The sequence below is a fragment of the Copadichromis virginalis genome, linkage group LG16 (genome assembly GCF_057382275.1).
Source record: "Copadichromis virginalis isolate Kocher_CV1m ecotype Utaka linkage group LG16, C_Virginalis_male_GT1.1, whole genome shotgun sequence".
NCBI classification, from domain to species: domain Eukaryota; kingdom Metazoa; phylum Chordata; class Actinopteri; order Cichliformes; family Cichlidae; genus Copadichromis; species Copadichromis virginalis.
The window spans coordinates 37467365-37480429 of NC_140633.1; the positions used below are offsets into that span (position 1 = coordinate 37467365).

The 13065-nt window shown below is 41.9% G+C and overlaps 1 protein-coding gene across 1 annotated transcript; it reads left to right on the forward strand.

Moving 5' to 3' along the window:
* Window positions 1-4874: 4874 nt before the first annotated feature.
* On the forward strand, window positions 4875-12369 carry gjc4b (gap junction protein gamma 4b). The gene is made up of 3 exons (XM_085434672.1): window positions 4875-5047; window positions 9664-10840; window positions 10944-12369. The coding sequence occupies exons 2-3, from the start codon at window positions 9694-9696 to the stop codon at window positions 10955-10957; spliced, it is 1161 nt and encodes a 386-aa protein (XP_085290798.1). The 5' UTR covers window positions 4875-5047; window positions 9664-9693; the 3' UTR covers window positions 10958-12369.
* Window positions 12370-13065: the final 696 nt, after the last annotated feature.

The window sequence follows — 13065 nt, forward strand, 5'->3', positions numbered from 1 at the left end:
ACAACACACAGATGGAAAGTATTAGTCTTCTTGGCAGGAAGCTCCACTTCCCTGTTGTACTGTGAATTATAATATTACAGCTAGGACTCTGGGTACTGCTGGAATGAATTATTCTGGGTCATTTTAAGTAAGTGCCCAAAACCTCACAGGTGCAAGTGGATCAGCTACCTGAAGAGAGTTTCACAGAGTATGAAAGAGAGTGAAAAGCAGTGAATTAATACTTACCATTTCTTACTTATTAGAAGAAAACAAAAGAGGTTACACAGCTGACAGTCAGGCTGTAGGAGACTGGAATTCTTCTCTGGGCCACACTGAAGACAGGGTGGTTATTTTTCCAAAGTCATGCTGGTTGGTTGCCACGTTAACCCTGCGCTAATGCCATTTCATAAAATGAGTCGCGCCCTTGTGCATTTTTCTGTGTATATGTGTGTGTGTGTGTGTTGTAGCTGGGAGACAGCCACAAGAATGCGATTTAAAAAATGAAAACCAGCAAGGGCGTGCAGCAAGCAAAACTCTTAACAAGACCTTAATGTGGTGTGGGTCTGTGTGCTTCTGTGGTTTATCTGCTCTGTCAGGGTGGTGCTAATGCAGAGGGAAAGGGAATCTCTTCTCTGGATGTCTAATAAGATGGTTAACTGCACATATCTGATCTAAAAGTTAAATAAGCAAGTACAGTTTATCAGTGCACCCTGCCGAGTGACACATATTTTTTCTGCTAAAACTGCCCAAAAGAGGAACAGTATGGCTCACCAAGTTGAACTTACACAAGCGTTCAAGCACAAAACCAGTCTGGGTTGACCCTTTCATCAAAAGTGTATGTGCGTGTGTGCGTTTGTGGCAGGAAAGCAAATATCACAAGAGTATGATTCAGAGTGGCTCAGGTTCTGAGGCAAACAAGAGGGCAACTCTTGAGCAAAGCCCTTTCACATTTTGAGTTGAATATTATGTTGCAACACCACATCCAAAAGGCCGGATGTATGTGCGTGCGTGTGACTGCGTGTGTGTTTTACTTTCTTTTCTTTTTTTTAGATTTTCAGCAAAGCCAGTGGACAGACGCACAGCCCAACAACAGTGATAAACAAGTGGTGTAAGACCTTGTCCGCAAGGGTGCGGATTAATTACTTAGAGCTATTTGTGTTTTTTGAAAACCATGTGGCCCACACTGTAACAGCAGTACAACACAGGAATGTTCAAGTCTCCCCCGCTGGGTAATCAAAGGCCACTTGAGCAAGCAGCTTTAAGCCGTAAATCAAGATCTGCTCTGAGACCAGTTTCTCCATCCACAGAAAAAGTGCTGACAAACACTTTTTTTCTACACTGTTTCTGAAAAAGTTCGGTTTCTACAGGCAAACACGGCAACAGATGTTTGACGTGGATGGAAAAATGTCTACAGTTTGTATTTGCAAACTTGTAGGATGTATTCCAACCAGTGCTGCTGTGGTTTTGTTGCGTTGTTATTTCATTTTGACTTTTTGTTCTTAATTACGTTTAGTTTGTGTTAGTTTCCAGAGTGAGTTTTATCTTGTTTCACTTTAGTTTTTATTTTTGAAAATGTTCAGTTTCAGTTTATTTTTATTAGTTTCAGTGTTTGTTTGTTTTTAGCTTTTAATTGTTATTGTATGGAGGGCATTTAGCAGGGTTGTGATTTGGGAAGATAAGGACAGGTATTACAATAGAAACACAGAACAAAAGAGCAGTGGACATACATGTTCATCAACACCTCGTCAGGTAGGAAACAACACTGTTTTTCAGATTAAAGATGCTCAAACTAAAAAAATAATCCGCTACATATTTATTTATTTACACATTTCTTTCAGTTAGCATAATTTTTATTTTTATTTGAATTAACTATGATGCTTTTTCATGTCTAGTTTGAGTTCACTATAATAACCTTGATCCTAACCAGCACTGATTAAAGTTACTTTTAAAAGTGCTTTGATACGTTTCAAAACTGATCAGTTACATGACAACATTACCTGCTGTTACCAACTCAAAAGGACCTTTGAACTGGGTCTGTGTGTTTTGATGATACATGTTGAGAGGATGTACATCCCAGTCCAGATTTACCTGTAATTCATTGTCTTTAACTCATGTGATAGAGCTCATACTGGTAGCATCACTCCTAGTGCAGAACCAGCAGCAAGCTTACTAATCTACAGAAAATTGAGAGCCTCAGTTAAACTGACAGCCAGCTGTTGTGACTCCCTAACAGGCCTCACTTCCTGTGTTGTGGCAGTGTTGTTGGCTTGCAGATGCTTCTTTAAAATGTGACGAGGCGCTCTCAGCACCTAGCAGACTTATTGTCACCCAGATACTAAATCCAAATATTTTCAGTGTTCGTTGCTATCAAGCCAGCTGACCGGACAGGAGTGAACACCCATCTGAATGCCAAGGAGCTGAAGAGAGACAGGCACACTGCAAATGTGTTTAACAGACACTGGTGCTTTCTGTTGATGCAGACATGCATGTTTGCTTAACAAGAAGACAAGCATCAGCTCGTGGTCTGAAGGGGCCGTGAGGGCAGGCTTCCTTGCCTCCTCATTATCTCTCACTGTCATTTGCAATGTGGTTTCCCAGAGCACCCCACATTACACCCCATGAATAAAAGCATGCTTGTGGTTCACAATAGAGCTCGGGCTTCACCATGAAAAGGGGGAAGGGCTTTGCATTCCTCCACTGACCTCCTGTTTGCAGCAGATATTAAATAATAAGTCCTTCTCCTTGTTTGCTCTCACCAGCAGCGAGCACTTATCAAAGAGATAAGACGAAGCCCAACTGTCCCCCAGCCTGACGGTGCATTCGCAGCTTTGATGCAGAAAGTAGAGTAGATGTGCTTTGTCTGCATTTTTCTCTGGAGAGGTGCGGTGAAGCGACGGAGAGCAGCATTTCAGGGAATCCAGGGAGAACAATGTCATCATTCAGTTTGAGTGACTATCTTGGGAGACTGATGCTGACTGCATGCTTGCGATATTTAATCTGGGTGACCGTGCATACCTCATTCATGTCACTTCTGTATCGAAAGTGCAGCATCAGCCAACTGCAAATTCAGCAGGTTTGATTAAGTGCAAGCCAATAATGCGTGGTGGGTGTCGCGTCCCCCCCCCCCCCCCCCCCCAAAAAAAAATAAATAAATAAATAAAATAAGAACATTTAGAGCCAATGTCAGATTAGGGCACACAGAAGGTCTTGATTTAAACACAACATGGCTTAAAAGCTTTAACTCTCCTTTGACGTCGACTAATCGACGTTGTTTACTGTGGGTTCAAAGAAGTGTTGAAGGAGGGCTCAGGAAACACATGTTTTTCTTAGCAAAGAAAGTGTGACACAAAGGAAGGGGGCTTATGATAGCAACAACTTCCGAATGCTGGCATCAGCAGGAAGAGGTGCACCCACTCTCAACAGGCTGTATTGTTCTAGAAAAACAATGGTTGACAGCTGCTTCATGGCTTGATGCCACTTTTTTCATGGCACACTACGATACTGCTGCTGGAACTTCTAATGTATGAAGGATACCAGTTATATGCTATATTTTCCATAGCCCATATGGAAAATACAGTCCATATTCAGCCCTAACGGCCAATGGGAGATAGAGTAGTAAAACTCATGAATGAAAGAAACTTTCTGAAAAGACTTAGGATTTTGTCTCCAAGCCCCTTTTCGCTCTGTCTCTTTATTCAAGTGAAGATGAAGCACTCAGCTCTATCTGCCCACAGATGCTGACGCTGAGTTTGTCCTCCATTCGTAATTGCCTATGGCATAAGGAGAATCCACAGTCATTGGCAGAATCACAGCTGGACACTGTGTCTCAGTGTCCAGAGAGTTTGCGTCAATTCACATATTTTTCTACGTTATTGTGCTGTGAAAAAACAGATTTGTGTTTGGTCTGCTACACAACATTAGGTCCAGATGTCAGTTGTGAAACTAGCGATGGCAGTGTTTTCTAAGCATCACAAGCTTTAGTGACGCATCGCTCCTTGTGCCATAGTTTAATTTAATCATTGTTTGTACAAAGAATTTCTTTTTGAAGGGAAAATAAGGACAGTAAGGAAAATCATCCTGTTTGCAGACTTCTAGCTGCAGGCCAGTTGCTTTTGTGGGATCTGATTTAATACACTGCAGTGTATGTGTGGACATGTTTAACCTGAACAGTGAGACAAACTGATGCATGTCTTCCTCAATGGGTATCTTATCTCTTTGGCATCTGTTGGATGTGTTTAATCAGCTCCTTGAACGTGGATATCTAAAACACTTGAATTACTGTGACTTTCAGCTTTGAAGGCACTGCACATCTGCTTTTCTGTGTGACATTATTATAATTTTTTGGAACCTGTCAGTCCTCGTTTGTACGTGTGTGTGTTTGATTTTTTTTCTGGACCTCTGAGTCAGAGATGGACTGAGTCATTACATCTAAAGCCTGTTTTAAATTCATCTGATTTGGAACTGTTTGTTCTGACTTGGAGTTTAAATCGAGACATTTAATTCAGTTTGGATACCTGGAAATTATCCAGTTTGGACAGAAATGGAAACTTCTGCAGGTTGCAGACAGGCTCAAGCACCTCCAATAAAGCTGTCTCTGTTGTTAACAATTAAAGCCTTTTTACGAGGCCAAAATTTAAGCGGCGAACTAAACCCATTCTCTGTTTTTTCCAGTAAAAAAACTGATTTATTCTTTGCTTTCAGAATGCTCCTCCTGCGACACATTTCTCGGTCCTCTCACCCTGAGCAGCCTGGAGTTATAAGACGAAGCAAAGATTGCATCAGGAATGCTGGCAGTTTAATGCTGTTCTCCAGGCTGCGCAGAAAGGGGGTGGGGTGCCTGGCTGGAACTGGGAGGAGAAGAAAAGAGGGGAGGGGGGATTTGGGAATATTCTTTGTCCTCGCCCAGCAGTTCGACACACAACTGGAGAAACGACGCGAGCTCCTCGTTGGAAAAGAAGAAAAACCTGGATGGCTTAATATGAAGAGCGGGAGGACTTTGATTTAAAAGAGAAACCCTGCGTAAGACCACGACTTTAATGAAAAGGAAGACCTGGAATCATAACTGAAGGTAAAACACCTCACAGACAAAGCGCGGCGGGGACGCGGGAGCATCTTCTCTTAGCTTTGGCTAACAAATAAGAGCTTTAACTAGACTTTTATCTTCAACTTCTCGGGCCTGTCCGCCGGTGGCTGTGATTGTAAAGCGTCGGAGGTCACTGCAGCGTTTTTAATAAGCCGTGCGTTACAGCACAAATCCGTTAAACGAGAGTTTACGCGCACAGTGTGAAAGCAGGGAGCGCTAATTAAAGAGAGAAAAGGGGAATCTTACGGCACATTAAGGCAAAGATATCTAATTAGCAGAATGTGCAGTTACAGCTGCGTTGGCACGCGGACTATTTATCTCGTTTTAACGGGACTTTTATCTGCATCCACTTTGTGATTGGACGGTCAGGAACCGTCTGGTTTTTTCCTCCCTGGAATCTGCCCACACACGCTTATGTGGGATATTAGCTGCAATATCGATACTTTCTTAACGGTTTTCAGGATTTATAAAAACAATGTCGCCCACCGGTTTGCTTTGATAACAGTCGGTAACGTTAACGGAGCACGCGGGGCACCGCGCTGACGACGTGTCCAGTCGTTGGCCACGAGGAGGAATTTTATTCCCTGCAAATGGATTAGCTTCCTTAAAATTTCATATCGGAATTCGTGGATTTGGGTTTTTAAATGATTTTTCTTGTTTTCTTGTCATTACTCTTCCTCAGTTTTACTAATTAAGTAGGTTTTATGATGTGACTCACTGTGCTGTGATGGGCGGATGGTTTGGGATGTCTTTTCTCCCCCAAACCCGGTTCTATCGTTAAACTTAACCGGAAGTCACTCCTTACTCAGGTCTGCTCGGTCCCTGCTTACTTGTCGGTCTCTCCCCCCCCCCCCCCGCTTCAGGACAGGGGCTTCTATGCTTAAGCGCATTGGGGTACCGGAAGGTTAACTGCAGCGAGCCTCCCAGATGTGGCACAAAACCCTCTCTGTTCAGCAGCAGTGTTGAATCTCCACTGGGTGAAAGCAGCCTGTTTTCTGTCAAATACCACACAGACAGGCCCGGGCTGGCTCTGCAGACAAGGCTGAAACTCATTTGTCTTTTGAGGGATGAGTGGGGAGCATCTAGGGAGTCTCTGCAAAATCTTAATTGTTAATACTGATGTTCGCATCACCCCCTCTAGTACATGTAAGGTTCAAGCTATATAAAATGTGGTCATTGAAAGCAGATGGATTTTACATTACATTACTGTTTCTTTGATAGGTGGGTAGGCCCATGAGAGGTTTCAGAGTCAGCACAGCTGAAGGAGACTGAAAGCAGCGTAGAAACGCTACAAAAACTCATCAAAATTTGGATGAACACTTCCGCTGCCGTGACTTCAGGTCCCTTGTTTTGTTATGTGCAGTGTACCAGCATTGATGAGTGGAAGTGATAAGCTCGATTCCAAAAATTGTTTTTGATGGAGTCTGTTATTCATCCCAATCCCTGCTCGGAATTTGATCCAGCGAGGTCCTGCATTTCTGTTAGGCAATCTTTGTTATGTAAAAGTTGATAAATTGTTGAGTAACTTAGCAGTTCGCACGTGATGGACTAGTGAATAGTGGTGCTGAGAAGGAGCTGTAAAACTAAAAATAAGGATATGAGCAACAGGCCCATCTACATACCATTCTTTGATTCCAGTGCTCAATTATCAAGAGCAGCTGAGCGTTACATAATTCAGCTCTTTCTACTTCCAGCTTTTTGCTTTAGGCTTGCTTGTGAGGCAGCACTCAGACTTGAACAAAATGTCAGTTCTTACTAACTATTAACCTACATTTCAAGCAGCTGAGGATCATCTTGACCTTTAGTCCTTCTGGCTTTGCATCAACAAAACTACAGTATAGCTCAGTTTAGATGGAGGGTAAAGGTAGTTCTCACAAATATTTAGTATGTGTTATCTCCATGGAAACCCAACAGTTGCGATACCACACTTTTGTGTTGCTGCATCTCTTTGCATGTAGAAATGAAATGGCTGCATACAGCAACAACATAAACCACAGATGAGATACTGAGAGGGGAGCAGTGACTAAACGCAGGAAGATAATTGTTTGATTTAGTAGTTAATGTTTCAGACTGAATCGTCAAACTTGCTGATCATTTATCTGATTGTCATTACCCAGTTGTTCCTGCACAATGCAAAATGTTCTTTATCTAGGGAAGTTGTTGTGTTGTTTTGTTTTTTGTCCTTGCCAACCCTGCGTCAAACATGAGTACCACTCACACTGGAGAGTTGCCCAGTATAACAAACCACTTATTGAGCTGGAGCGCTGAGGAGAGTAATCTTTAGAAGGCTTTTCAGTGATAGTTGGTGTTGGAATCGTTCGGGTCACTTTTCCCTTATTTGATCTAGTTGGTCTTTTCATGCATGCAGTTTTTCTTAGCCACACAGCATATTATCAGCTAAAAGGCTTGTTGCAGGTGTGCATGTATACTTTTAATCAGCAGTTATGAATGAACGTTTAAATGATGTTAAACGTGATTTCTCCCTCACTGCTAAAAACATGGGGGTAGATGGAAAAGTATCATAATCCAAGCTATGAATAAATCCTACAAATGTGCTGGGTGAATAATTTGAGGCTTTCATGTCCAGCGTTTCTTTTCACGGCATAACGGCGTCACTCGTTGGCACAGTCTCACGAAACCTCAAGCTAAGGAAGTTCTTTCACACAGACGACATGACCCATGAGCTGATCTGACTGAAAAACTGAGCAGTTTGTCAGCTGAGTAGTTTCCACACAGACTTCAATACAACCATCTTTTTAAAACTATAGAGAGCGCCCCCTTTTGGGCATTTGAAAGAATGCCGATTTGAGGTACTTGCAGTTGGCTTCAACTTTTAAACTCTAAAGATATGTTTGGATGTTATATAAACTCTGTGGTATGATGTGGTGAATATGTTCTTTTTTTGGTTTGTTTGTTTTTTGTAACCATAATATATAAGTTATTCAAAACTTCATGCTTTTATATTCACAGTAGGGATGGGAGGATGGAAATCCAGAATCTGTTCCATCAAGCTCATGGGTTGCTTTTTTCATTCCAGCCGTGTTTCTCTGCTCACATCCATGTCCTGGCAGTGGAGATTTGGATATAAATTAGTTGCACTGAGCAGGAAATAAATAAATTTAAAAAAGTATAAATAGAATGCATGGTGATGTCAGGATCAGTCGAGTCCATTCCTTTGTGCTGATGTTGCCGTAGGGTGCTAGCTGTTCTTTGTCAAGAATAAAAAGCACAAAACTAACAATGATGACACAGTGTTAAAAGTCATTTCCCATTTCTTTAGTCGAGTTGATGAAAAAGGTCACAGATAAAAGTTCAACAGACAAGAAATAGTGTTTGTGCAACAACAGAGTGCTTCCCACATGGCTGTTAAGCTAAAAACTTTGCATACGTTGGGCTTCAGCTTAAAAAAAATTGAGAAAACTGGTCAAAGGGAAGACAAAAGGGCAAAAAAAACCAGGTGATTAACAGTATTTGTAAGTTATGACCTTGAGAAATAGGAAAAATCCAGCGAAGAGGGATCTGGCCCTTCAGTTGATCCATCTGCTGCGCACGGATTTGTCATCAGAAATGTCTCAGCCTGAGAGTTCAGGTTGTGTTGAAGAATAAAGGTGGTCACAACAACAATTGACTTTTGATCTCACTATTAACATAGATAACAAAACATTATATTTAATATATAGTGTATATACATCACATGATAACAACTAAAGAAATGAGGGCTGACTTGAGGTTTTCGCACAGCGCTACTTTTTATTTTATGATTCATATAGTTGAATAAAGGCTTTTCAGTCTTTATGACCGATACATGAACAGAGTCGTTTCAAGGCAGAGGCAAAAAGCAGCATAAGAGTTTGAATAGAAACTTGTACCTTATGTAGCTGGTTGAAGTGCAGCAGCTTGGTTTATAGTTCTGGATAATTACACAGCTGAAGTTATGAGGTGTGAAACCACTCACGCTCTTCATTACTACCTTGTTGTCAGATTACTAAAATTCAGTTAAGAACAACCACACGTGGCTCTGAATTAGTTTGTAACTTCTTAAACTTCTGTGAATGTCACTGAACTCTGTAAAAGATGAAGACAGCTTTCAGTGTCTTTGCACAGCAGTGTCGTAACATGGAAATGTGGTGCTTGACTGAAATTTTGCTTGCTGAAGTTTCCTCACACTAACACGCGCATGCTTCTTTTTTTAAATGTCTGACCTCAGGGCTTTTTCTTCTTTCTTTTTTTGCTGTGATAAACACCATGTACCATGTCTGCTGGTTAGACTGTCTGCACATCGCAGTCTGCCTGTGGTTACATGATTTTGATTGCATCTATTCAGACAATATCAGATCCTTGCCTGAACATGCCTGCAGATTTTACTCCATGGCTGTAATGGGTACTACTGTGAGGGTGGCATAATAGCACCACCTTGTGTTGCATAAACATGATACACCTACTACAGTGTATTTAAATGTTAAGTACTACTGTATTTCTTTTTTTGGTCATATTTTAGTGACCCATATTCCTTCACGCGCTTTCTATTGTTGGGCCAGCTTCTTGGTAAAGACATCCAGAAATTAACTTTGATATATGCTTTTTTTTTTTCTCTTACACAGACATAGCTGTGTTCCTGTTCCAAAGACAAAATGAGTTGGAGCTTCCTCACACGCCTTTTGGATGAGATTTCCAATCACTCCACCTTTGTGGGCAAGATCTGGCTCACCCTCCTCATTGTTTTTCGGATTGTGCTGACGGTTGTTGGAGGAGAGTCGATCTACTACGATGAACAGAGTAAATTTGTGTGTAACACGCAGCAACCTGGTTGCGAGAACGTATGCTATGACGCCTTTGCGCCATTGTCGCACATTCGCTTCTGGGTGTTTCAGGTGATTATGATCACCACTCCCACCATCATGTACCTTGGGTTTGCTATGCACAAGATTGCTCGCATGGATGACGATGACTACAGGCCCCAGGGCAGGAAGAGGATGCCTATAGTGAGCCGTGGTGCTAACAGGGACTATGAGGAAGCGGAGGACAATGGGGAGGAGGATCCCATGATCATTGAAGAAATTGAGCCAGAAAAGGAAAAGGAGGTTGCGGAAAAGCCCAAGAAAAAGCACGACGGGCGCCGTCGCATCAAGAGAGATGGCCTGATGAAGGTCTACGTGTTCCAGCTGTTATCACGTGCCATCTTTGAGACCTCCTTCCTGTTTGGACAGTACATCCTTTATGGTCTGGAAGTGGCACCGTCGTACGTATGCACACGTTCCCCTTGCCCGCACACAGTGGATTGCTTCGTGTCACGCCCAACAGAGAAAACTATCTTCCTGCTTATAATGTATGCCGTCAGCGCCTTGTGTCTCCTCTTTACCCTGTTGGAGATCCTGCACCTTGGCATCAGTGGTATCCGTGACTGCTTTTGCACGCCACGGCCCCGGCACCCCACCCCACGACACTCAGCTCTGGCCAGCCAGAGGTCCTCCATCTGCCGCCAGCCCTCTGCGCCTCCAGGCTATCACACTGCTTTGAAGAAGGATCCATCTGGAAAACTGGGATTTCGAGATAACCTGGGAGACTCAGGTCGCGAGTCTTTCGGGGACGAGGCATCGTCTCGGGAGCTGGAGAGGCTGCGCAGGCACCTAAAACTGGCCCAGCAGCATCTGGATATGGCATACCAGAACGAGGAGAGCAGCCCGTCACGCAGCAGCAGCCCCGAATCTAACGGCACTGCAGTGGAGCAGAACAGGCTAAACTTTGCCCAGGAAAAGCAGAGCAGTACCTGTGACAAAGGTGAGGCTTCCATCTTTGTCTCTTGATAACCACAGTTTTGTTTTGTTTTTTTCTGGCTGTTTTTGAAACTCATTGCTTAACAACCCTGATGATCTGTCTGCAGGTCTTCGTGCATAGATTCTCATCAGCTGGGCAGTTAACATGAGGAGCAGTGAGAGGACACAAGGGATTTGAACCAAGGGGAGTCTGTATGTGTGAGTGGGATGTTGTGAAATTGCTTGAGGTGGATGAAGTCAGCCCAAGCCTTCCAGTGTTATGGCCGACTGTGGTCGAGCATCGGTTCACATTGCAAGAACGGTCGTCTCAACCCAGCAATACTCGAGACACAAGCCGGTCTAAAGATCCAAAGTGCTTACAAACTGCCATAGTGCAACAAGAACAGTTAAGGTTACCATGTGCTTCTCCCTCAGGGCAGCTATTTTTTTTTTTATTTTTTATAAATATAATTAACTTTAAGTCTTAGAGCTATTAGTCATTTTTATGAGTTTGTCCTCCATTGGATGTTCAGTGATTGCATCTAAAGTTTGCATTAGATTAAAACTGGAAAACTTAATGGGATTTTTCTAAGGCCAAGCCAGATGTGCAAAAAAAGATGTTGAAACTGTAAGAATTTTGTGTTTTGTGCAGAAGTGAGAGTGCTTTTACATGCAAACAAAGGGTTAATGGACACAGCACCACTCATAAAGAAAAGGTACTGGAGTTATTGTCATGCTGATGAAGACTTTGAGGTGTAACATTTCATACAAAGGTTTCCCTCAAGTGTGTCAAAGGATTTGTTTTTTGTGATTTTGATGATGTTGCACCAGTCAACATTCCCAAGTCTGGCGCCTGACTGGTGACTGGAACACACTTGGGATGCCTTTGTCCAAAGGAATAGACAAACCTGGGTAATGCTTGAAAACCATTTAACTCTTGATAATGACTTGCATTGTTTTAAACATTTAATACTGTATTTTTGTATTAGTTGTAAGTGTTGTTGTCTTGACTCTTGTCACTGTGGCCAACACGTTTGGGATTATTTTGTTTTTTTCCCTGTTTTTCAAAGAGTATTTGCTACTGTCTTAGCTCCCTGATGCCAGATTTTGTTGGACTGGTGTATTCTGTTTGGTACAGTTGAGATAATATTGCAACACTTTTTTCTTTAATATTTAAATAATTTTGTTTTCTTATTTTATTAGGTACACATCATGTATGACCACAAGAAATGTTAACTTTTGGTTTTTTTTTTTTTGTTTGTTTTTTTCCTTTTGGTTAAGTGGGGATAAAACTGTATCTGTTTGATATCTGAAAGTGCTGATTGCTGGATGAGTGTTTTCACTGTTCCAGGATCTGTAATCAAATCAATGTGAATTTAATGCCTTGAACGCGCTCTGACGAGATGCCATCTTTTTCTATTCTGAATAATACCCACAGTGCCAATTCATATTTTCATCTCAAGTTATTTTTGAACAATGCTTTTTGTACTTTTTATACTTTTTGTATTGATAGAACTTTGTGGTTAGTTTTAAAATAAAAATCCAGCAAATTCAGATTTTTGGTCCTAGTTTTCCTTTGTTTACAAATATTGTTTTAGACAACATTGGACAATAGAGCATACCAGTAAAGGTAACGTAGACATTATCTCACGTCCCACAATCTTGGGTAAAATTTGGAAAGTGGTCCAGTTAAATAGATCCATCTTTGTATGTATTGAAAAAGGCCACAAGTATAACTCGGTTACTTTCCATCAGTGACCTGTACAGTGACTTGAATGATGTCTGTGAGGTCTAATACTTGCCAATTTCACCTGCAAATGACTAATCCAAGCTGATATGTCGGGTCACTTCTATCTACATTCACTGAATACCTGAGTAGCTACACTTACCGCTTTCAGAAGTGCACAGTCTGGCGACTGGAGGCCATTTGAGTGCACAGAAAACCAGTCAGAGGTGATCTGAGCTTTATGACACAGTGCTCTATCCTGCTGTCCATGCCACATTCAAAGTCAGTTAAACTACCTTTCTTCTCCATTTTGGTGCTCAGGTCTTGACCATGCCCAAACATTGAATTGGTATAATGTAACTGGCCAGTTAGATATTTGAGTGTGATCTAAAAAAAACCCCAAAAGGCCTCCAGTGAGGTTTTATCATTAAATAAATTATTTGGGGATTTGGCCATACATTTAATTTTCTATGAATAGGTTTTATTTGCAACTTAAATCAGACAGGGCACTGCCTCATAGCAAG

Bases quoted from the DNA above. Each gene is read 5' to 3' on its own strand.
- gjc4b (XM_085434672.1), top strand. From the start codon at position 9,694: ATGAGTTGGAGCTTCCTCACACGCCTTTTGGATGAGATTTCCAATCAC.